Source organism: Eufriesea mexicana, unplaced genomic scaffold (genome assembly GCF_001483705.2).
Source record: "Eufriesea mexicana isolate 0111107269 unplaced genomic scaffold, ASM148370v2 scaffold2234, whole genome shotgun sequence".
NCBI classification, from domain to species: domain Eukaryota; kingdom Metazoa; phylum Arthropoda; class Insecta; order Hymenoptera; family Apidae; genus Eufriesea; species Eufriesea mexicana.
Genome location: NW_016910327.1, coordinates 53,152 through 78,101, shown reverse-complemented (window position 1 = coordinate 78,101; position 24,950 = coordinate 53,152). Strand labels below are relative to the sequence as shown.

Below are 24,950 nucleotides of genomic sequence, written 5' to 3'. Positions count from 1 at the left end.
AATTTTTTGAAACTAGAAAAATTATTATTCGATAATCATTTGGAGGATGAATGTTACGTGGAAATATTAAAATCTAATAAATGATTCTTTTAATTCGTTCAAACTGAAGTGATATTCAAACGATAAAGAATTAACAAACGGTTGTTTCTAATGCAAGGTGTAGGTTAGGTTATGTAAATATAATTTTAACGTTTAGCGTGGAATTTTCAGATTTTACCGGAGAAGATAATTTTAGAAAGTTGTTCGGGCGAAAATAATTACATAAAACGTAGGAATATGTTTAAGACCGAGCGTGTACTGACGTATGGAACGTTAAGATGCTACCAGATGCAACGAGAAAGAAGAGAGGTGAAAAGCTTCGCCATGTTATACCGCAGCGCTGCCACGACAGAAGTACACACAACGTTTACGTGCACGCACACGAGTACACACGTACGTGTACTGTCGAATCGGTTCTTAAGAAAACATAGACCAGTGGTTCTTACTCTGGGGAAGTAATTATCCATAAACTTATACGAGTGAACTATCGAAATACCTTACTTCAGGAAGCGTAAAATTTCTATAATTACATAACCTACAAAAATAAATATTACATTTTCACAAAAAGAATATCACTGAATTTTACAAAATTAGTTAAATATTTACACATGATATATTTAAGGATAATTAATTTTGAAATACATACAATTTGTTTTACAGGGCAGCTGTAAAAATGCGATTGAAAGGAATTTATGTAACGATTTCGTGAAAAGTATCCTTGATTTCTGTCGGTGCAGAATACCTTCAGCAGGGTGGGGTTGAAATTTGCTAGAACACTAAAATCACGTTCCCAATAAATTATTTTAAACTGGAGACTTACTCGAACCGCCTTGACTTTAAATGTGAAAAATATTACACAGACGTGTTTGGAATATAATAAAAATGCGACGGAAGAATGACGTAAGTAGCTAGCAAAAATTCTAACAGAACTTTAGTTTCAACTTTAACAAGACATGCCTTCCAATACACCTAACGCTAAATTCATCAATTATAAATTATTTTATAAAATATGAGATTTTTACCTTTTTTTATTTTTATAGGTTAGATTTCAGATGTAACCTTATGTCTAAAATACGAATGAAAATTTAGAAAATTTTGGATTATTTGGAATAATGGTGCTTCTATTTCGTAAGGGGAATACAGTTTTTAACTTTTGGATTTTTAAACAAATCGATTCGACAACGAAGAGTAGAGCCAAGGATACCACGTTTAAATCGTTCCAATCGCTTCGTTACTCATCACAGCGCAAAGAGACCTCGTTACGCTACACGAATCAAAAACTACTACGTGAATCAAACGGGCGACCAATTATTTCATTGAAAAGTCTGAATCACCGTTCAAAGTTTACTGATTACTTTCGACGGTTAAATGAAATATTCCTGAGAAGAAAATGGAAAATTTGCATTAACGAAAATCATCGTGCCTATGCAAATTCTATCCCCCCATGTACGTAATATAAAGAATGCTACAAGACCGCGCACAAATGTCGATACCGAGTTATACAGGTCTGCTAAAAAACAGAAAATGCTGGAACATGATTTATCCTCCTTGTTTCCGTAAAATTCATCGACCGAGGTGTTGCATGTGTATATCAATTCACGCGCATGAATAATATCGCGCGGATAAATTACTGTTTATAAACTCGACAAGCTCGCATGGTACACAGGTTTGAATAACGTTACCGACCAAATAGAACCATATCTTTTCATTTTCTGCCGTCCCCTGGCGGGAAAAATGATTGTTCACTATTTCAGATTGAGGTTAGGTTTCCAACTTTACGACTGCCAAGTATATAAAATCTTAAAACACTACTAAATCAAAATCTCACGAAGTGAAATACAAAGGGATATAATTTGTCTGGCGAAAAAGACGATTGTTCATTATTTGAGATTGAGGTTAGGTTTCCAAATCTACGGATACAAAATATATAAAATCGAAAATACGAAAAAAGGATAGCGTTATGGAAATTTAATGATATAATTAATAACCACGTTTCTAACTTCTATATTTTAATTACCTGGGATAATTTTTATTCAAAAATACCCTTACAAATGAAACACACTGTACGTGCCCGGTAAAATTTTTGAATATCGCGTATTTATGAAAGATGCGAAAATATATGTATATCGAGTAAATTTAACTTAGGATAATATATTCCGATTACTAAAGCAATACGTTTGAATATATAAATAAATATTCTACATGTAGCTGCAACAGAAAACGATGCATTCTTCGCATCAGGCAGAAAATCTAGCGAAATGACATAACCTCCAAACGTGCCCAGTCGAACGAACGACTTCTATTTTGAAAAGTATCCTAGACAAAACTAATTGCGCTCTCGCTGAGTTTTTGTATCGTTGTTAAAGTCATGTATTTCGATTTTGGGTGGGAAAAACGTTATTGCAGATGGCGGTATTGTAATGCCTCGGTCGAGTTTCCTTCTCGAAGAACGCGATCGAAGAGCAACTGTATCCGCTTCGCGGAACAATCGTTTTCCCGCGTTTCCGTGACGCATTCCTCGATCGTTAATCACGCGTGATGGATCGAAGCGCTCGCGCAACTAATAAAAAAGAGCTTCTCAACCCGAAAATTCCGAACATTTTTATCACGATGGCACGTAGTGACATATGATTTTTCCCTTCTTTTTACATTTTTAAACTGCATCCTCAATCTATCGACTTAGCAACAGAAATATGTTTCAATGGAATTAATCCATATTTATTAATTTTTAACTGCCTAAATTTTTTATATCTAAAATTCCGGAATAATATTATTAATATAATTATTATGATCAATATTATTAACTATGACTGCCCTAAATAGACTATATTAATTTTCAACTCTCCCTTTGGAAGAACATATGGTTACAAAATGGAAGCAATCGAGAGATTGAACCCATATGTTAAAAAATAAATTGTATTTCAAGTATTTTGTATGTCTCAGTGGTAATTTTTATTGAATATTTCATTACTAGACATGTGACACAAAAATAATAAAATTTTGAAAATTTTTTTTATAATAATTCACAGAGAATACATGTACAGTTTTATTAGAAAAAAATCAATTTTGTACACAAATTATTTGTTAACATGTAGTATGAGTAATAGTATAAATTATATACAACAATTTTGATCTCATAAATGCACGGTATACCATGAAAGTGAAGATATAGTATTCCTAAATAAGGTATGTAATCCTCATGATAATTTTAATTCTGGTTGTAGTGTTTCATAATGAAATGCTTAAAGCAGATAAGAAATTACTTGAACAAATTTCTTTATTGGCCACTTGAACTTCCATTACTGACAACAGTGTTTTACTGTACAGAATAATTTATAAAATATTTCCCATTATCAAACTTCAAACAGTTACTTTATTTTCAGAAAAATTTTTATGGAATTTAATATATGAAAAACTTCAATATATATTACACTTGAATGAAGACTTCAAATGCACAGTGGATTTCCTATTGATTAAATAAATATTCAAGTAATAAAACCTACTATATATACCTATATCAGTTTTGTTTTTAAATGTTAAAAACAAAAAAAGCTGTTAATTTATTACACACAGTTGTTGAAATATAAAAAAAAAGAATCAGTACAGTGCAAATTATAATGTTACAAAAACATTTATATATTTTACAAAGGTAATTTAGTTGAATATTAATATTTAATAACATATTTTGAACCATTTGACATATCAGAGATCGTTACTTGCAGGTTATGAACGCCGATTTATTGCCAGTCTTCTTTTAGACAAGTTTTCGATTCTTCTGTGCTTATTGTTATTTTTCGAAATTCTTCGAGGAGATACAATAAAACTTTTTGATTTGGGAGACTTTCCTTGCAAAAACAGCACGCGTCCCCGCGTCCTTCCCGCGCTAAGGAGCATGCGCGAACGCTCCGGGCATGCGCGAATGCTCGGGGCACTCGCGTGCTCGAAATTCGAGCCGGGTAAATGAGCCGAGGCGATTTCGATGCGCAGAACCGAATCGAGCACCTGATCGGTCGGACGATACCCTGTGTAACTTGGAAACACGAAATGTAGGAGAGTGATCTGAGCGATTTGATCACGGCAGCGATATGCAACGAATTTTTCGTTCATTCGCTGCCGAGTGTTCTCGAAATAGGCTGAGTTAACTGGTGCACTCGAATGAAGTTGTTAATTGTTTGGTGGCATGGAGGAGATTGAGTTACTTGAAATGGAAAAAATTTATCTTTTTCATCTATATTTCATAAAAATTATAATATACGAAAGTTCAGAGTTAACTAAACTTCAACTACGGTATAAATAAAGTAAGGTTATGTTTACATTTTCGTTTATATTTAAGAAGTGAGATATTTTATGACATTTGAAATAATTATGGAGAGAGTATAATATTCACATAAATTAATTGCTCAAGGAGAGAAATCTGGTAAGTACCTTTGAATTAAATAAATAAATTATATAAATATAATTATGGGTTATCATTATAAACGGGACAACAAGAAATATTTTGTAAAAAGAATCCTGGAAAAGAAGAAGAAGAAGAAAGAGAAGTAGTATTCCTTATCCTTAAACTACAACAAAGTATTTAAATATTCTTGGAAAATGTTTAACAAAATGGCTACACTCCTATTAATTTTATTACATTAATTTATTCTATCTAAACTATTACAATATATCTTCTTTAGTGAAATGTAATAATGAGAATATCAAACTTGAAAATTTAATGAATTTTTTATTGGTAAATTGTTTCTTTTTGCAGATCTTTAATGAAAATTAATATGAAAAATGAAACTGTGTTGGCAACAGAATAAAAAATAAATGACTGGAATACCGCTCTCAAATCCAATACAGCCAAACTATAGCTAATATTGATATACATGATCTATAACTTGGAAACATGAAGAAAAAAATAATATAAAACAATATAACAAAAAATATATTCCTAACTACACTTTGTTACATTTATTCAGAATATATTGGAATAATTTTTTGGTATTTTAGGATATCCTATATACACATTTGCAATAATAGTGATCTACAATAAAAATAATAATGTGGAAATACAAATTGGTATAGAAATAATAATTGAAAGAAAAATAACAAAAATGGTGCTTCTTACAAAAGAATGTATGTTCAAGATTCTTCTTTTTAAAATGGTAATATCTATACTCAAGTAGTTAAGCTTTACTTGTAATGTTTTTATTGCAGCATAAAAAATAATATACTGATAAGAGTATCACGATTTTAAAATAAAAATAAAAAAGAAACGAATTCGTAATAAACAGCATAATTAAAAAGCACTAAACAATAACAGGTGCTATTGATTATTAATATGCTTTGCAGATAGAATATTTTACAAAATTTAGAAATTTTTTAATAGTCATTTAATATTATTAAAATTCGTTTATATAATTCATTACAATTATCCATTTATCTTTGTTTCTATGTACAATGTAACAATATAATTTTTATAGATCCAAAAGCGATATTGGAAGATTTTTTTAAATTTGTTATTTCAAATTATTCAAATCTACAATTAACGTAACAAATTCTACAACAAGGGCTATAGTCATCGGACCATAAGTAGCCACGAACGCAACAAAACACTGTTCACATGTTGCACTAACAATGTATGGAAACAAATTACAGGAGCGGCATGATCTCGCCTAATTTTTCATTCATTATGCTCATTAAAAATTACGTTTCAATGCGCATCGTGAATCACGCCAAATATATGTACATTTTTTCTTGTATATAGGATACGAAAAAGGAAACTGATATGTTTGCGAAAAGCGTACATGTAAATATGGACTCACCTTTATCCATCCACCATGGGCAGTAACGACAACGTACAGCAAGTACAGATCTATATCTTTTCCATTGATTTTTGGATTTTTCTTGAACGGTGTCCTGAAAAATGTAAAATTCACAATTTATGAAACTGGTATAAAATGCACCATATAATAGAAAACAGAAAAAAGACAAAAGAATATTTATAAAATATAAATAATGGCGCAACTCATGATTTGTAACCATACTGTTAACGTATCAAATTGAATAATATTTATTAAAACATAGAAAAAAAGATTCACTTTGGTATTTTGATTTTTAAAATTTAGGTATTGTAATGCAGAAAATACTATATAATACATGAACGTGGTATAAAAAACAATGTTAAAAAAATATAATTAAATGTGATATTGATGTATGAAAAAGAATATAAAATTAAATAAATTAGATAAATATATTTATTTGTTAAGAGCGTGCAATAAATACTGTTTCAATTGCAATACAGATTCTCACCGAGGTTAAGATCGTTTAATCGAGAACGCTTTGTTTCCGTTTCCGAAACTAGTAAAACACGAACAATGACGTAATAAAAGGCAGCGTCTTTGTGCGAAATCATTTGCAGCTATTCAATTGTTCAAACGTTCTAAAATAGCGTTAAACTTTAATTATCGAATGAGTAGAATCCGGCAACATTCACAACGAGCATAAAATCGTAGGAAATAAATTGATAGAAAAAAAAAAAAAATCAACAAGTAGATCATAATATTGTACATTTCATTCGAACGTAACCTCAATCGCAGTAAGATACGCGACCGATAATCGTCGATAAAGAAAACACGAAACACGCGTAAACAAATGGCTTGCACAAAGGCGAGTCTCACTGAGAAACTTTAAACTAACCGTACATAACCTCAACTCTGTCCACATTCTAGGTAGGCAACGCTAACCCGATTTACTTTCGAACCGTTACGAGAACGATATAACGAGAATTGGTTTGTAGGAACAGAATTCGAGTGAATAAAACGTAAAAGGATCGAAGCAAATGATGAGCGGAAAGAAATAATTATCGGTGAGAATAGAGAGATAGAGGTAAATAATGGAACAATCGTTCGGAAGCAAACGAGCGAAATCGCCTTACCCTCTAGTCTCATGGAAGTGACGGAGGTCCTTCAGGAAATTTTCCCTCTCCCTCTCGTAGGTGACGGGGTCCTTGTTGAGGATCTTGGCCATATTCGCGAGTGATAAAGTGCGTGGGCGTGCTAATCGGGGTGTGCTCTGGGTTTACAGGGCACGTAGGGGCAGCAGACAGAAAGAGAGGTGCACATGGGCGCTCATGAGAGCACATTTACGCCAGGAGCGTCCTGGTGCTATGAAAGAGGTGGATATGCGAGGACGAGGACGACCACGGGTCGACACGGGGTCGCGACCCGCTCCCGACATCGGGTCGTCTTGTCCTGGCCCGAAGTGTCGGCCGGTGGCCTCTCTCGCGCGCGCGAAACGAGACAGCAGCGGCTTTTCCCTGCCGTACACCGCCACCCCGGATCGGCGCACCAATATACACGAGCTACCGTGTCCCTCGCACTGAACTCGCCCGCGTGGGGAAAAATCCGAATGTACACGTAGTTCCACACACAGTAGTCACTACCGATCAACCGAGCGAACCGTGTTACGAGCACGGGGCCGCAACGCGACTTTCCTCGCGGCCCGATCGATTCACCTGTCACTTGTCAACGAAACGCTTCAGATTCGTTGCGCCACGCACTCGTACCAACGATACTCGTGAACCTCGCGAACCAACGAATTCACCCGCGCGGTCCTACGCGAAGCGGCAGACCGACTCGAGAGCGCGTTTCCCTACGAGCGAACGCTTGACGTGCGCCCGTATATCAAAATGGCGTCTCCTCCTGCCTGGCATCCATTGGCGAAGCCACAGCCAATTTCCCGTACGCTACGATAGCTACGGCCAGCGCCGACCCTACACACCGCGACACCGTTTCCGCTAACACACCTCGTACCGCACGCGGCACACCCTCGCACACTCTACGTCATTTTACGCGCGACACCGCGTTGCCCCGACCATACCACAGCCTAGCCCTCGCCGCTTTTTTACCCTCGCCGAACCGTACAAACAAAATCCCGGGTCGCGCAGTATTTTTACTTTCAAAATGGTGTGGACCCCCCTCGTCAGTGGCGCACCGTTTGAATTGATCATAGGCTTCGCCGATAGAGGCGCGACCTACTCTGAGATATTATACCGACATCTATCGGTTCTACCATTGCGTTACGCCAATTTCAAAGTAAAAGCATCTTATCGTACTGCGCATGCCCTTTTACGAACATGTTTTCTTTTTAATCGTATTTTGTTCTATTCAAGTTAACTCAAAACTGTTTTATATCTCTACGTTAGATGTTCAATGTCGAACATTAATGTATAATTCGTATTTTATGGAGATAATTTATAAGTTTATTGTTTGTGATTTCACATTCAATGTTATGTTTTTTTAAGTCGACTTCACAAAAATGCAATACACGTTGTTTGATTTATTTCTTGAAGAATGGTTTGAAACTATTATTATGGCAGAAGGACACAGATGAATTTTAATATAATTCACGATACTTACCACTGAAAACTTTATCACCATTATAACCTTTTTACGAATTCTCATAAAGGCAAAGCCGCCATGACGTTATTTGACCAATAGCAACGCTAAAAATTCTCCAGTGGTTATAAAACTACTATAAGTTCTACTAAATTAACATATTTTTAATGTTTTTATATGCAATAAATTATATTCATTGATAAATGTAAAAATATATATATTTGTTCAAAATAAACAATTTTTTATTTTAACATATTTAAAGACAAAAGCTAATTTCTATGAAAACCAACTACAACCCAAATTTTTACTTTAAAATTCCTTGTACTGTTACACTTTTGAAGAATATTAAATTGTATATTTTCTTCTTATGGATTTTATAAATATATAGATTATTGAACTTTATATATTATTTATCACTTATCTCCGATCAACATCTTAACCTTTCCACATTCGTTCAACTTGTTTTATTTGTTTCAGTCATTGCTTGCGATGTAGTGTGATGGTAATATAATTTAATTTTGTCGTGTAAATAATTTCTTCGCTAACAATGGTCTACAAACGTAAAAAATATCATAGGGGCGATACACATTTAAAAAAAAGTTGGCGAACTAAAAGAAGAACGAAAGATTTAGATCAAGTATAGCAACTTAACCCAACTTTTATTCGAAAACGTGTATCTGTCACGTGGTTATTTATGATAGGCAATTGTTACACGATATTTTTTATTTTAGATTGACGAAGATTTGAATGAAAAAAATGTAAAAGACCTACTAAATCAAGAAGTAGACTTGGATAAACCCGGTGCGGGTCAGTTTTATTGTATCCATTGCGCGTAAGTGTTTATGTCGTACTATTACATGCCATTTTGAACTATTTAACCTTCTCACTCTATTTTGTAATAATTTTATTACCTATTTAAATAGTTAACATTTAAAATATTAGCTATTATTTCTTTATATTCTTGATTTTATATTATGATTTTTGAATAAAGTGAAGAATTCTTGTAAAGAATTTATTTACCATTATAGGAAGTACTTTATAAATGACACTGCTTTACAAGATCATATTAGAACAAAAGTACATAAGCGTAGACTGAAAGCACTCGAATTAGAACCATATTCTATAGAAGAATCAGAAAGAGCAGCAGGGAAAGGAAATTACATAGCCCCACAAAAAAGAAAAATTGAAACAATAAGTCGTAATAGTTATAATATGGATACTGAGCCAGAAATATCACCAAAAGCAAAAATTTCAAAAGTAACTCCATGAAAGTTAGCTATTTCAAAAAGCAACACTTGCATCTAGTTTAAGAAATCTATGTAGGCATAACAAATTACAGAAACTGTTAAGGATTTATAACTACTCAAGATGGCAACTTATATGTTTTATATCATACAGAGATGTGTGACTCAACAAATTTTGAAACACAATGCTTTGAAGACCACTAATACACTATTAAATTTTAGTAGACACTGCAGTTCTGAAGTAGTCCTTTCGAACGTTAAAAGCAAGAAATATGATTCAATTATAAGGCGATATGTAGATTTTGATGAAAGATTAGCAGATATTGAAAAGCTGCAGCGAGATTTAACAGCTCGTGGATTGAATTTGAATGCCAATGAAATTAAAAATTTGTGGGAATTTTATAAATCAGTAAAATCAAATAAGATGCAATTGCAATCACAAAATGACGAGATGTCAAAGAAACTGAGTCCCTTGTTTAAAAAGAAAGAGTTAACTGTAGAGGAAGAAGCGGAATTTACAAAACTGAAATTACAAATCAAAGTAATAAAGCAAGATTTAAAAACAATAAAAGGTGCTCTCGCGGATTTAAATGAAAGTATTTTAAGAAAACTGTTTCAATTACCAAATGAAGTAGATGAAAGAACTCCAGTTCAAAGTCCTATTATAATAAAACGTGTTAATTCCTTAAATGAACGTTCAGATTTGGAGAAAAAGAATCATATCGAAATTGGAAGACGTCTTGGTTTATTGGAATATAGAAATCCAATGCAATATTATTTATGCAACGATGCAGCACTTTTTGAACTTGGTGTATTAAATTATGCTGGACAAATTTTTAGTGCGGATAACATGATTAGAGTAGCGGGTGCAGATTTCAGTCGTAGTTTGTTAATAGATGGCTCCGGTTTGAATCACGAAGATCCGGCAGATGCTTTTATAATAGATAATTATACCGATGCAGATAAAAATTCTCGTATGCACCTTGTCGGAGGAGCGAGTTTGATTTCATTTTTGGCTATGCATGCAAGACAGTGTATAAATCCATGTCATCTTCCAATAGCATATTTTTCTACAGGAAGACAGTATACTCCTTTTCGACCAGGTTTTACTCCAATTGGTTTGTTTACTGTTTGTCAAGCTTCAGCTGCATTAGCTTTCATATTAGTCAAAGATGCAAAGAGTGAAGAGTATCATATGCAATTTGAAAAATTGTTAAACACTGTATGTAAATTATATGATAATGTATGTGATCATTATCAAATTGTAATGAGGCCTGCTTCAGAATTACGACCTTGGGAGGCAATGCGAGTATCTTTTGAATTATGGTCTCCATTCTCAAAACAATACATAGAAGTGGGTCATATATCTACATATGGTGAATATTTTAGTAAAAGATTAATGATTGTATATCGGTCACCAAATAAATCTGCTTTTCCTTCTGTGATATCTGGGACTGTGTTGTCGGTACCACGCCTCCTAGGATGCTTATTAGAACAAAATCCAGATAAATTTATTATACCACAGAAGGTCATCGAATATATGTCCACAAATAATAGTTCACTCCAAGTTTAAAAAAATAAATTCTAACTACTTATAAGCATTTATATTATAATCTGTATATACGTTTTGATGTATGTATTTTGATCTTTTTGTTTGTAGTATATTTATCAATATTTATAGAATTTTGTGTATGTATTTTATGAAAATAAATACATTTGATAATGTAAACAGGTGAAAAGAAATGTTTATTTTTTAAATATCTGCCATATATGTATATATTTATACGTATTTGTAAATAGCATTAAATATCGATGTTTTCGTCTTTTGTTTTCAAAATTCACGCATATCTTGAATATTTCCTTGTTTTTTTTTTTAAGAGCTTTGAAAGATTAATATATATCATGGGTTTGGAATTTGGAGAGTTACCAATTCGAATAAGAAAAATTGTGTATTATACTTTGTGCTCATCAAATCAAAGATTTTGGGCAAAATCTGTTTCTCATGGTTTACCAAATCTGTTTAGACGAACAGCACGAGCTTTTGTGCCAACGGTACCAGGTAATCCTAATTACTTCCAAGCTTACAAAGGAAAATTAAATGTTTTAATTATTTTTCATATTATGATAATAAATGTAGTATTTATAAAAATTAATAATTTTAGCATAAAATTTTAGCATTAAAATTTGTTAGATAATACTTGTTATTCTATTTATTTATTTGTAATGCATAATTTGCAAATCTATTTTATTATAAAAATCGTAGTAATTTATATTTTTGATCAACTCTTGTCTTCTTATAGCACTGTTAATGTTGATTTGGTGTATTAAATGGTCTACTGCAGAATACAGAAGAGCACTCAGAAAGAACCCAAAATTATACGAAAATGATACATAAGACGATTCTAAAGTTAAAATGACGCAGTAATTTTTTCATTTTATTACGTCCTTAATTTCTGCCACGTATCTGAGTTAATCGTAATTAATTACATTTTGATAACTTTATTTCAAATATAACAAATAGTTCAAATGTTTCAATTATACGTTTTAAATGAAAAAGCTAACGTGTTTCGATGAATATTATTTCGTAACTAAATATGAATTGTAACAGAAAAAATAAAATGAGAAGTAAAATATAATACAATAATTCTTTTATTTTATTATTTTTTATTTAAAACTTTATAATTAAATTAAATAATTATAATTAAATCATGATACTCTTAAATTTCTTTAAATATGGTGAAAATCATGAGTGAAAAAGATATTAAAAGATCATTAATAATCCAATGCACAAATCAAAGCTACGCCCCTTTTTATCCAATGAGATTGTGGTTTTTGACTAGGGATCTCCATTGGTAACACGAAATTTGTCGAGTGCCCGGTCGTACTCAGCGTTCCTGCTCGATTGATAGTTTTATACACGGGGCAAGTGTAGGTTCCTTCAAGCTGTTTGTGATCTACTTCCGGTAATAGTAGAATGGGAGGCATGTCTATGATAAAATGTTCATAAAAATGTTGAGAATTTAGGTTATTATTACATTTACTATTGTATTGACGGAAAATGATTAAACGTTTCGAAAATAATATACGTGTAGTATTTTTTATAATATTATTATAGTTACTAGTATATAATTCTTTAGGTAAGGACTCATTTAAATAATCGCCATCCCATCGACATCCTTCAAGAAACAGACCATATATGACGCAACCGTCTGGCGGCCTATTTTTTGGCATTAAACCTAATACCTATAACATTAAAAATAGTGGTATATTTATTCATTTAGAAATTTGTATTTTCATGATATGTTGTATCTTTAAACAAGTTTCATACTTTGTAATAACTTCTGAACGTGTAATTGTTAAGTACTAATAAATTATTTATAACAAACTCACCTTAAAACTGAAATCTATCGTATCGATGGAAACAACGTATTTTCGCGCAAAATTTTGCAAAGTGCCTGTTAGAAATGCTTGGGGGAAATAAAAGCCGGATATCCAAAACGCTGCTGGTATTCCATTATCTTCCCAAGATTTTAGAAATGCGATTCGCTCTTTCAAGTCCACGAACCAAGCACCTGTTTTATAAATGAATTGGCATAACCCACAGACAAAATAACATTATACATATCACATATATACGGGTGTTCCAAAATTTACGCAAAAAGTAATTTTGATAGAAAACACAGGTTTTTAAATAAAAATTGTAAACATTGCTCAACAATGAAGACGCGTCGTTCTTTCGTGTAGAGTCCATTTTTAATAACTCTGAACTATTAGCGGTCGTGCTGTCTTTTCCTTTTTTCTGGTTGGCAACACTTCACCGCACAAATGGCGCAAGTTTCCAATATTGCGTGAATTTTGGGAGTATATGTTCGATCTCCACGTGGCGTGGTCACGTTTGCGGTTTTTACAGTCGCTACGTGAGACAAAGGCGATAGGTTGAGGAGGTGCAAGGAATTTATCGTGTACTATGGAGCGAACGTAGAAAGGCACGTGTGGCATGGGTATCAAAGAGCGTGGATGAAGCAAAGAAGTTGGCCGTGAAAGGTAATGCTCGAACACGTATTATTACTAGCCATGTTGGAATGGAAATGTGCATGCCTGTTCTGATATGCGACGACGCGTGCATAGATGGTAGCACAAGGCGCGAGAATCTTTGCACCGATGGTGCTGTTGCGTCTCGGGCAGTAAAGAGAAACGCACAGAACGGCGCGAGCCGGGCGATGGCGCCACATGTATATATTCTAACTTATTGCAATCATTTCTGATATTAATTACTTCTAATGTTAAATAATCGATGTACACTCGGATAGAAAGTTACCAAGAGGTTTTAAGGAAGGATAACCCTTGTCTTGCCAAACTGTCGGAATTCTGTTGTTGTACAAACAGTTCGACACAGTTTCCAAATATTCCGACATCACGACCAATCCCTTCAATGCCTTCAACAGATCTACTAGCGTCGTCTTCACCACGTTCAACAGCCCATTATAGCGTATAGCTTCTTGAACTAGTACGGTGTTAAAAGACTCTTCATACAGGACCGGGTATCTAATATTTGCATATATTAATACAAAAGTAATGAAATGATTTTTATGGTTATATACAGCGATACTTTTTTAGCTATTTATTTATTTTATTCGAATGTTGGATTATCTTAATGTTCCTTCGTTTTTAATGTGTCCTAAAATTCACGTAAGATTTGTGCGGTAAAGCGCTACCAACGAAGAAAAGAAATAGCGTAACAGCTGATAGTTTAGGGTTATTAAAAATAGAGTGCTGCATGAAAGAACAACGCATCTTCATTGTTGAGAGATATTTACAATTTTCAATTAAAAACCTGTGTTTTTTATCAAAATTGCTTGCGTAAATTTTGGGACACCCAACACTTCGTGTATCGTTCATAAATAGTATACTAGATTCGATATAATTCGATATCAAACTATTAAGAATGATATTTGAACGAAATACTTTTGCTGCATAATAGACAAATCAAAGATCGGAGGCATCGTTGATAGCATATCCTGGGCTATGTGAGTCGTGATTTCTTCGACACTAGCAGCTGCGATTCCTATTTGCCGTGGTTGAAGAGCCAGCAATGTGTTGAGGCAGGCGTAAGTCTCTGCTTGCGCGAAGCTAATATCCGCATTTGGGTGCATTCCAAACATCGACGGTTCATCGTTCAAAGGGAACGTTTTTATATAATCGATGTAATCATTGAACGTAGTAGCATCAGGCAGCTGGAATATGTAGAAAAATAAACAGTGGAATTTGTCGTTGAGGGGATATTCTCGTAATCCGGCCAATAAAAATCGACATTTTTGGGATTTTTTTCTGAGCAAACTATGGTACATATTGACATGCAGTTTTCGCACACGGATTTATTTATACCTAGAGAATATTTAGAATTTTTTTTTAAACTAAATTTTTGGAAATATGGGAAATTATATAGCTTTAGATAGATGGCGTTTTTAATAACAGGCTCGAATGACTGACACGATTCCGGACAATCTGGTTATCCGAAATGGAAAAACTAAAATGCATCTTAATTAGTATGAATTCGACTATAGCACGAACCATCGAAACAGCGAAATTTTGAAAATTAAAAAAATGGCAGCGTTTTGGAATTTAAATATCAATTTTCCTCGTGCTTTTCGTCCTTTGCGTGGTAAACAAAAATAGAAAAAACATCGGATTTTAAAATCCGTGGTGCATGCGATGAAGGTACATTCGGTGAAGGTCTCCTCCAAATTTCGAGTCGATCGGTCAACTAAAACGCGAGATATCCCGCCGGCAAGTTCAAAAAGCATAGTTTCGAGAAAAACGCGTTTGAAGTTTTCGTTTCCCATTGTACAATGCCTCTATACCGCAATATAAATATCCACAACTTCGTCAATTTTAAGAATTCGAACAAATCCTTTTACATGAACATTTTCGAAAGCATATACTTTGAAAAAATGTAAAAAAAAAAAACGATTTTGTTAAGTCTTAAGATTACAAGAATTAATTACTATATATAAAGATCGTCCCACGTGAAATGGTGGTCCTTATGAATTTTTAAATTCATAATTTCTAATTATATAAATCATCTATATTTATTTAGTAAGGATACTAATTAATTTCGCACACATACTTGTCGATAATGTCCTTCTTCATCGAATTTATAGGACGACGACAGAATTTCCGGTCTGTAAAAATCTTGCAAGATTGTCAGCACGCATCGTCGATCCCAATCATCTGTTATTCTGCCCCCATAATTAATATGACCAGCTGTATATATCAGCACCTTTGTAAATAAATATTAAAAAATTAAGTACATTAAAATTCTTTTAATAGCAAGTGACAACCATAAGATCACAGACCATAAGATTGACGCTACCGATCTTTAGTGGGCACCTAATTATAACGTGCACAGATTATAGTCATTTCAGCGATACGGTGAATATGAGTGAATATATTGATTACAGTTCTTTCTTAAATATCAGTTGGTACCAATTTTATTCTTAAAGCAGGTGTATGTGTTTGGTGAATTGCAAAAAGGAAAATTCTGGGACCAGTCATTTTCACTGGGTTAGTAGTTCTAATGTTAAGGGTGAGTGTTTTGAATTATTGTGAATTATTATTATTAATTATTAGGAATTGCTTTGGATTTGGGTTAGGTTAGGAAAGACATAGTGAGAGAGAGGGTTTTCAGAGTTTCATTCAAATATTTTAGACTGTGGATAGCTATCCAACTGGTGAAGGATAGAAAGGGGTTTTTGAGTACATTAGGATTGGTTACATTTCCAGGTTTGGATTAGAATAGAGGATCTACTTAGTTCTAGTGTTAACAGAGTGTGCATCATTTGTTGTTAATTTACAACAAAAATTGCGAGTAATTACATTTAAAAATCGATGACAAGCAAGAAGACAGAAGCTAATGTATCTTTTCTATAGTCTCTGTACGATTTTACCTTAAAGGGAACGGTATCGTATTCCAAAAGGAACATGTGCAGCTGTGATATACATATTCTCAAATCACCATCGGTGAATTCGTAGGGAATATTGAATCCCAGGGAACCAAATTTCCTTCGTTCCAATAGCACCGAGTGAAATAAGCACAAGGAGAATACCAGCCATTTAAACAGTTGAACTTTGGGGTCTCCAGAGACCAGAAAGCTTTGCATCTCTGTTACTTGCGTCAAGTAAGCACGGAACATATTTGCCTAAAAGACACAAAGAAAATATCTTATCTCGTTATTTCGTACAAGAATCTGAGATTGTCAAATGGAAAAAAGCTATTAAAGTGATATCGATTTTTGATTGATCGATTGATCTTTAGCTCAGTGTGGAATGAACTTAGCTTAGCTTAGAAAAGAATATTGAACGTAATATATAAAATAAAAAATTGTGAGGTTATGTTTCTTTTCTTACTTTTATCCCTCGAGGTGGTTCGATTGTCATCTTACTGCTGTTCTGAAGAATGCTGACGGGAAAATCTGCCGAGGGTGCGGAGGTGAGCCATAAACGGAAATCTCGATGATTATTTGCCCGCGACAATGCCTCCACCAATGATTCCAATTCTGGCATCCAGCTCGGAGCTAAATGACAATTCTGCGAAAATGTATTTCAGATTCACAATAACTATAAAATTTACTGAACGGTGACTTATTTACTAAACTTATCTTTTCAACAAAGGAAATGTTAATAATTATATACATATTAATTATATATATAATATATAATATGTTATTCAACGTTGTTCTTTCATGCAGCGTTCCATTTTTGATAACCCTAACTGTCAACAGTCATTTTGTATTTTTATTTTCGTTGGCATCACTTTATCGCACAAATGGCGCGAAATTCGAATCTTGCGTGAATTTTGGGACATCCTGTATATTTTATTATTCGACAAAGCTGGGTAAAAATGCAAGGTAGAAATTCCTTATCTAATTCCTTCTACTTTCTACCACCTTGGTTGCTCCTTTGACTCCTAAATACGCGATAAATCATACGCCATTGGTTCCTCCTTCATATATTTTGGAGATAAAGGGGATATCTGCCCCTTTTCTCTACCCCATTCCTTATCGCGTTAAAGAATAGTCGTCTCCTTTTCTCAAACGAAAATATATTTCCGTGATTGGCATTGCCGATATCTTGTAATATAAGCCGCAACAAATCTTTAATGTTTCAACTTTAAGCATGGTCGAATATCCCATGGCGATTTGTATACACGAATACACGACTGACGTTTTCATCCGACGAATGTTCATTTCATAGTACGTGCTCGTGTAAAGTGGGTTACGTGACTGGATTATTTCATGCGTTTTTGAGGTTAGGTATGAGTAACCTATACGAGATTGTCGCAAAATTGTGGATAATTAATAACGATGATAATAATGTCGATATTATCTTAATTTGCCTACTGTGATTTTATTGAAATACAGTTCATCGTAGATGTAACATAATGCATTTTTGAGGTTAGATACAGGTAACCTATGCGACATTGTTGCAAAATTATGGAAAATTAATAACGATGATAATAATGTCGATATTATCTTAATTTGCCTGCTGTGATTTAATTGAAATATAGTCGATTGTATATGTAACATCATGCATTTTTGAGGTTAGGTACAGGTAACCTATGCGAAATTGTCGCAAAATTGTGGATAATTAATAATGATGATAATAATTTCGATATTATCTCAATTTGCCTGCTGTGATTTGATTGAAATACAGTTGATTGTAGACGTAACAATAAGCAGTGTATACGTATGTATGTAGCTGCGAGGTACGTTTAACATAACTTTGGTGATGTAAATGTAGGTCAGGATATTTTATTCGAGAATCGTGACAAAAGTGTTAAACGTAACTGACATTAAAAAAAATAAATTTAAATATCATTCTTAAATATATTTAAATCATTTTTGTTATATTTCACGCTTTTTTAAATGAGATATTTATGTACACGTATTTAACTTGGAAAGTGGTGGATTCGATTTGTAAAAGGATGAATTGAAAGTACAAAAACTGTATAAATTATAGTAATATCAAATTTACAATACAAAGCGTGGACAATATTTCGAAATTGGAGATTGAATACTCACATTTCCTTCCTTTTGTAATTTAATTTTGTACCTTCGTAATCAATTTATTTTCTATTTCTGTTTGTGGAACAAAGCAAACTACTTTGACCTTTCGAATTGTGCAAGTCACGCTAATTTATACCGTAACCCTTATAATTTACCACGAATAACTCCCGTTTATGAAAAATTTCTGAGAGATTTAGAAAAATACCTGGAAGAAACACCAGCAACCCTGCTCAGACGACAACTTCAACAATGCTTCTGCTCTAGGCCCCTGTCCCTGTCCAAGGGATATGGCGTGCAATTTCGTACTCATCTTTAATTTATCCGCGAATTTGTACAGTTCTGCCGCAGGGTCTGTACCAGTGGACAGAATGAAAACAATTGGCGTAGTCGGCGAAGATTCGTTGTAAATGGCAGACAGCTCAGTGGTTTGGGGTTCGACGAATTCCTGGCCTAGGTACTTAGCCAGGTACAATTGCATAGCATTGGTCACTTTGTCAGGCCGAAGACACTTTAGTACCAACATTTTCTGAAAGTCGTCCAGTTTCGACTCCCATGGTTCTGGATATGGTGCACTGAATAGACATTGTTCTATTAATTTCGTCGAACGGGAGAAGCATCTTTAACCCTTTCGGTACTATTGCCGCCCATTGGCAGCGGCCATGAAACGTTCTCTGGGTACTACCGTCGCCTATTGGCGCCATCTACGAAACGTTCTCTAGGAAAAACCGTTGCCTATTGGCGGCGACCATGAAACGTTCTCTGGGTACTACCGTCGCCTATTGGCGCCATCTACGAAACGTTCTCTAGGAAAAACCGTCGCCTATTGGCGGCGACCATGAAACGTTCTCTGGGTACTACCGTCGCCTACTGGCGCCATCTACGAAACGTTCTCTAGGTACTATCGTCGCCTATTAGCGGCGACCATGAAACGTTCTCTGGGTACTACCGTCGCCTATTGGCGCCATCTACGAAACGTTCTCTAGGTACTACCGTCGCCTATTGTCAGTATCCACGAAACGTCACCGATGACTGTCGCGGTCCGAATGAAAAGTTTAGTGTCAATCACGCTCGAGATTTCTATGAATACCGCAAAACACGTTTTCGTAGCTTCCAGTGCAACCACTCTTGTGGAAAACTTCCTCGTACCACGAATGTATAACCACTGCCGGCATCTCCGTACCGAAAGGGTTAATATTACTCACAGATGCGCCTCTTGAGCGTCGAACACGCTTTTAAATTGGGTCACCGACTGTGTGAAGAACTCGACAAACTTCTCGAACTTGGGCAGGTTCTCAAGCGCCTGTATCTCCCTCCAGCAACGCGGCGTGATCCATTTTGGCGCGGGATTTGAAATCTCCTGCAACGCAGAAAAGAAACTTTACATATCTGCAAAATATTCGCAATTTATTTTGCATACGTTATTTATTTTACATTCACGATATTACGAGAAAAATTTCGTACATAATTTTCTCAAATTTCGTAATTTTACTAAATTTTACCTAATCTTTCGCGATACGTAAGTACATACATTAGTACATATTTAGTTATAATTTTCGAAACTTTATATTAGTTTGTAGAATTTTTAATAAATATTGCTCATAGCTTTTATCCTCTTATTTTCTCATTATTTTCGTTTATGTTTCTACGAGTTGCTTAAATCTATAATCTATGTATACTATTTTTATTTACATACATACATATACGTACATATTTATTTATAATTTTCGAAACTTTATATTAGTTTATAGAATTTTTAATAAATATTGCTCATAGTTTTTATCCTCTTATTTTCTCATTATTTTCGTTTATGTTTCTACGAGTTGCTTAAATCTATAATCTATGTATACTATTTTGAGTTTGAGTATTTTTACAAATTATTATTACCATTGTGCTGTAAAACTTCTAAATTTCTGTAAAACTTTGTACAGATAATACACAGCACCGATATTGGATATTTGAAATGAATTTTTTGGAATTGCTTTTCACGATTATTTTATTCCTATAACTATGAAGTTATATACAGACGTTCCGATGCTTTCTCATTTAAATACGTGATTTTTCTTTTCTTTTCATACGAATACGTGAATTTTCCTTTTGCTTTCTTTCGCTTCGAGTTTTAACGAAGCTCCCGGATAAACAATAAGCACCGGAAAGAATTTCGCGGGACGTTTAACATTTTAATAAATTCGCGGAATATTCCTGGAAATCGGTGAATGAATTTTAAATGGAACAGAGATGGTATTTGTCAGGAGGGAAGTGGAAGAATCGAGCCTTCTTAAATTCAATGCCGCGGATCATTAGACTCATTGTGATTCTCACTTGCGTTGGCTCGGGTCCCAACAAGAGGTGTCTCCACTCGGTCGCGTCGATTAATTTCTCGTTCATACGAATCCTGGCACAGACCAGGAACGCGAAATGCAGTTTGTGCTTCTCGAACAAACTGCGGCACACGTTTGAGAATAGCGAGAACATGAATCTCTGATTGATATTTTCCACTCGTACTTGAATGTTGGCTGAAAATTAATATTCTTTCGTAAATTCGCTTTCCACTATTCGCATTTTTCACGAATAATTTATTCCTCGGCTCACCGGAAAATTTTATACGTATACAATTAAATAAATAATTATTGCATTAACATTGAATTTATTTTTAAAAGCTGTATGCTTGATTTAACTACCTAGATTTCCTTTGAAAATGCTTTTTAAAATTTATCTTAAAAATCCTATCCTATCTTATTAAACTCTAAAATATTTTAATAGCAATTTTATAAGCATTACAACATATTAATTTACAGGAGCGAAATTGCAAAATATTACAAGAGACAAATATTTTTATTAAGCTCATTGCGTTTATCCTCATACTTATGAATTGATAAATATAAAAAATTATATAAATTATGATTTAATATTTAGATAAATACAAAAAGTTACAAAAATTGTGTGAAAAGATACAGAATTCAAAAATAATCTTGAAATCTTCATCAAAAGGGACAAAGATGGTATCAAATAAAATTCTATTCTTTATGAATAAAATAAGCAAATGTCTACGTAATCCATAATAAAATAATAATGTGAAATAATAATTTCTGTACAGTCCGTGAAATTCGAAATGGAAATTTAATGGCTCGTCGATCATAGCTCGATGGCAATTAATAGCAGCTAATTCGGGCTTTGTATAATTCAAGGCAGTAATTAACGAGAAACGTAACGAGCTTCCCACTAACTCCGCTCTTTTCCGTCGCAAGTATACTATTGTTGAAAATTTCGACGAACCACTCGAGCGAGTACTGATACATGGTGTCTATGTACTGCAGGTCGGAGAGGCAGAAGAAGAGTATTTGACCACGCACAGCGACGGGGATGTACAGCGACCTGGTCATGTCGATGTCTACTTGGGTGATCTCGGCTTCCTGCATTTTCACCTACGGTAAGAGAAAGTTGCTTATTCACCGAAACGTGTTCGAATCTTCCAAAATCTTGACTCTTTTTCTGCTCTCCCGTGAGGCAAAATTCGTTTCAACGAAAACCCGAAAGGGGTACTAACGCTGGATCCATCATGGCCGGTGATGGAACAGACGAGTAGATGGGAAAACGAAGGCAGAGAAAATCGAAGAGCAACGAAACAAGAAAAAAAGATGGCGAAGGTATATGATTATAAGGGCCACTAAATAATTTCTAAGATATTTGCAATCGAAGATGAACACCTGGAAAATTATAATACGTACAAGAGCACGAAATATCAATTGTAAACTGTTAACTGTGCAATAAGGGTTACTTTCTGACAATACAGACCCAACAACGGGGAGGGGGTGATTATAAGGTTCACTAAATAATTTCCAAGATATTTGCAATCGAAGATTCGTCATTTTAATTCAGTTTAACCCCTTCACTACGACGGATTTTGATAAGTAGCGGTTATACCATACGACAAGAAGTGAGATACGATGTGCGCCATTTTTGTGAAAACAAGCGCCCTCCGTGTCAGAAAGCTAAACTACGCAGAGCGCCTATAGGCGCCCTCCATGTCACAAAGGTAAAATTTCTAACCGCCTATAGGCATCCTTCGTGTCACAAACGCAAAATTTCTAAGCGCCTATAGGCGTCCACAGTAGTCAAGGGGTTAATTCAATTTGTAAGATTTAATCATCTAATAGTCATCGATAGTTCTTATAATATTCGTGGAAGCATAGTTTGTACTCATTTTCTTCAATTCGTTGCGAAAACAATTTTCGTGCAAGCTACAGACGTCGAAGGTTTCGATAAAAATTGGACTACCTAGTTTGCAGTCACTTTTTCCACAAATTTCCGAGAAAAGCAACGCGTAGAGAAATTAATGGTGTCAAAGCAGTACCTTGATTTCTTCGCTTTTAACTTTGGACGCTTCCAAGGTGAAAATGAGGTCCATGTCATCGACGGCAGAGCCCTCTGACACGGAAAGTCGATGTAGGATTCTATCCTCTATTTCCTGTAGTTCTTTTCTCATTTCTGCATTCGACACTATTAGAGCGTTCCTCGCTTGCTCGAGATCCGGTCGTTCTTGGATAGTGACCAAGGATAGCATCTGGTCTTCGAGGCCACTTATGGAATTTTAATTTTTGTATCATTTAATACCTTTCGCTGATGTAAAACGGTGATAGTGACACAGAGATAAATTTGGTTAAAAGTTATTGCATTCTTCAACCTCCTAAACACCTGGAAAATTATAATTCGTAGAAAGAGACGAGATACCAATTGTAAACGAAGGCAGTCGTGTTTGATGTAGGTTGTCTGACTTCTCTGTCCGACTGCTCTACCAATTTGAGGTACTGAGCATCTTAGCTGTGCAATAAGGGACACTTTCTGACAATACAGACGGTATTAGAATGCAACGGTAGTAGAACCGAGGAGGGGGTGATTCTACGTGAAAAAGCGAATCGAAAATGTAGAATACAATTTTTTCATTCGAAGCTTCGTTGTCGAGAAAATCGGCTTTGAATGTCCACCGAGTGCGGTGGCATACCGATGGTCCCTCCATCTTGGAAATCAAAGTTAACTGCGCACGTACGCGGTGAATATTCAAAGTCGATTTTCTCGACAACGGAACTTCGAATGAAAAAATTTTATTCTTCATTTTCGATTCGTTTTTTCACGTAGAATTGCCCCTTATAGGTTATATTATCATTGCTGGGATATTCTGTATTTCACACACCGTACGTCTATTATATCTTTTGTCTTAGGTTAACATTGACTCTATTGTACGTGTTTTGTGCTTTTGTATTTTTAAATTAATCCTTAATTTAATCCTTTGGAAAGTCGACAGGATATGTCTAACCTTTGCTGTTACCAGCATCAATCTGCAGTAATGCAACACCAATGTTTGCACAAACATGTGCGTGATCAGTTAATTTTATGAGACAGGCTCTGCCGAATCGTACGCAGGATTCGAGCACGCGAAGCAGCTCTCTGTCTGTCATCTTGGCAATGGATATGCCATTGTCCTTGTACTACGTACAATCACGGTAAAATAATTAACGAAACCCTATAAAATTGACTAAAAGTACAGTACAGAAGTCTGTCTCTGTTTAATATATATAGGGTGTCCCAAAAATCAAGCAAGGTTCGAATTTTACGCCATTTGTGTGGCAAGGCGTTGTCAACGAAATAATAAAGACAGAGTAACAGCTGACAGTTCGAGGTTATTAAAAATGGAGGACTACACGGAAGAACAACACGTATTCAGTGTTCTTAACACTGTAGAAGCTAAAATTTGTTATTAATATTCCATTGCTAAGTTAGTATCATCGTTTAGTATCGTAAAACGTCGAATTGGATTTGACACAATATAGCAGAGCGAAACGTATCTCGATTGCTTACTAAAGAGCGTATCCACTTGTTTGCCTGTGCTTGAGGGTCGATGAAAAGCGGCCAACGTTTCGAGTGCATCGCCAAGACGGCGTTTTCAACGGATAACATATCCCTGGGCAACCCTCCTATTTGCCATTTTCTTATCTCCACTTCATCCCCGAGAGTCGACACAGGGCTACTGCCTGACGTGTGTGGCACTCCTTCGCCCAAAATTTTTTGCCAGGATGTTAAAAGGGTCTCTCGATACGTGTCCGTAAATGGCGTCAAATAGGCTATTGCTCCTGTAACACGAGTAAAAACAGATTTATTTGAACTAAAACATTACACTAGGTTTCTCTCAATTCTAACCTTCAAACACACCATTCTCTATTCACTAA

At 34.6% G+C, this 24,950-nt stretch overlaps 5 protein-coding genes across 7 annotated transcripts in view; 3 read left to right on the top strand and 2 right to left on the bottom strand.

Annotated features, from left to right (window-relative positions):
- Bap170 (Brahma associated protein 170kD) overlaps positions 1-7,926 on the bottom strand; it is a 76,439-nt gene extending 68,513 nt beyond the window's left edge. For all 3 annotated transcript variants that reach the window (XM_017903448.1, XM_017903449.1, XM_017903450.1), the window contains exons 1-2: positions 6,959-7,926; positions 5,847-5,940 (exon numbers count right to left, since the gene is read on the bottom strand). In XM_017903448.1, the coding sequence (XP_017758937.1) occupies positions 5,847-5,940; positions 6,959-7,050 (186 nt within the window). In that variant the 5' untranslated portion in view covers positions 7,051-7,926. The remainder of the gene's footprint in view (positions 1-5,846; positions 5,941-6,958) is intronic.
- A 983-nt stretch (positions 7,927-8,909) lies between these two features.
- On the top strand, positions 8,910-9,775 carry LOC108549865 (zinc finger protein 593 homolog). Its single transcript, XM_017903435.1, has 3 exons — positions 8,910-9,057; positions 9,152-9,252; positions 9,449-9,775. Exons 1-3 carry the CDS (start codon positions 8,968-8,970, stop codon positions 9,687-9,689), a joined length of 432 nt encoding a protein of 143 aa, XP_017758924.1. The 5' UTR covers positions 8,910-8,967; the 3' UTR covers positions 9,690-9,775.
- LOC108549857 (Seryl-tRNA synthetase-like insect mitochondrial protein) lies at positions 9,703-11,237 on the top strand. The gene has a single exon (XM_017903427.1). It carries the CDS (start codon positions 9,789-9,791, stop codon positions 11,235-11,237), a length of 1,449 nt encoding a protein of 482 aa, XP_017758916.1. The 5' UTR covers positions 9,703-9,788.
- A 329-nt stretch (positions 11,238-11,566) lies between these two features.
- On the top strand, positions 11,567-12,059 carry LOC108549856 (cytochrome b-c1 complex subunit 8). The gene is made up of 2 exons (XM_017903426.1): positions 11,567-11,723; positions 11,965-12,059. The coding sequence occupies exons 1-2, from the start codon at positions 11,567-11,569 to the stop codon at positions 12,057-12,059; spliced, it is 252 nt and encodes an 83-aa protein (XP_017758915.1).
- A 377-nt stretch (positions 12,060-12,436) lies between these two features.
- Positions 12,437-24,950, bottom strand: part of LOC108549855 (dynein heavy chain 1, axonemal) — a gene marked incomplete at its 5' end in the record, with an annotated part of 56,144 nt that continues 43,630 nt past the window's right edge. The window contains 16 exons of the mRNA XM_017903425.1: positions 12,437-12,651; positions 12,784-12,907; positions 13,055-13,236; positions 13,983-14,209; positions 14,630-14,898; positions 15,792-15,944; positions 16,612-16,863; positions 17,072-17,251; positions 18,935-19,301; positions 19,932-20,086; positions 21,049-21,242; positions 21,950-22,151; positions 23,081-23,306; positions 23,523-23,625; positions 24,041-24,212; positions 24,583-24,854. Of these exons, the coding sequence (XP_017758914.1) occupies positions 12,437-12,651; positions 12,784-12,907; positions 13,055-13,236; positions 13,983-14,209; positions 14,630-14,898; positions 15,792-15,944; positions 16,612-16,863; positions 17,072-17,251; positions 18,935-19,301; positions 19,932-20,086; positions 21,049-21,242; positions 21,950-22,151; positions 23,081-23,306; positions 23,523-23,625; positions 24,041-24,212; positions 24,583-24,854 (3,293 nt within the window). The remainder of the gene's footprint in view (positions 12,652-12,783; positions 12,908-13,054; positions 13,237-13,982; positions 14,210-14,629; positions 14,899-15,791; positions 15,945-16,611; positions 16,864-17,071; positions 17,252-18,934; positions 19,302-19,931; positions 20,087-21,048; positions 21,243-21,949; positions 22,152-23,080; positions 23,307-23,522; positions 23,626-24,040; positions 24,213-24,582; positions 24,855-24,950) is intronic.

Bases quoted from the DNA above. Each gene is read 5' to 3' on its own strand.
- LOC108549865 (XM_017903435.1), top strand. From the start codon at position 8,968: ATGGTCTACAAACGTAAAAAATATCATAGGGGCGATACACATTTAAAA. The intron at 9,058-9,151 runs GTATAGCAACTT...TTTTTATTTTAG, and splicing joins GAACGAAAGATTTAGATCAA to ATTGACGAAGATTTGAATGA. The intron at 9,253-9,448 runs GTAAGTGTTTAT...TTACCATTATAG, and splicing joins TTTTATTGTATCCATTGCGC to GAAGTACTTTATAAATGACA.
- LOC108549857 (XM_017903427.1), top strand. From the start codon at position 9,789: ATGGCAACTTATATGTTTTATATCATACAGAGATGTGTGACTCAACAA.
- LOC108549856 (XM_017903426.1), top strand. From the start codon at position 11,567: ATGGGTTTGGAATTTGGAGAGTTACCAATTCGAATAAGAAAAATTGTG. The intron at 11,724-11,964 runs GTAATCCTAATT...GTCTTCTTATAG, and splicing joins TTTTGTGCCAACGGTACCAG to CACTGTTAATGTTGATTTGG.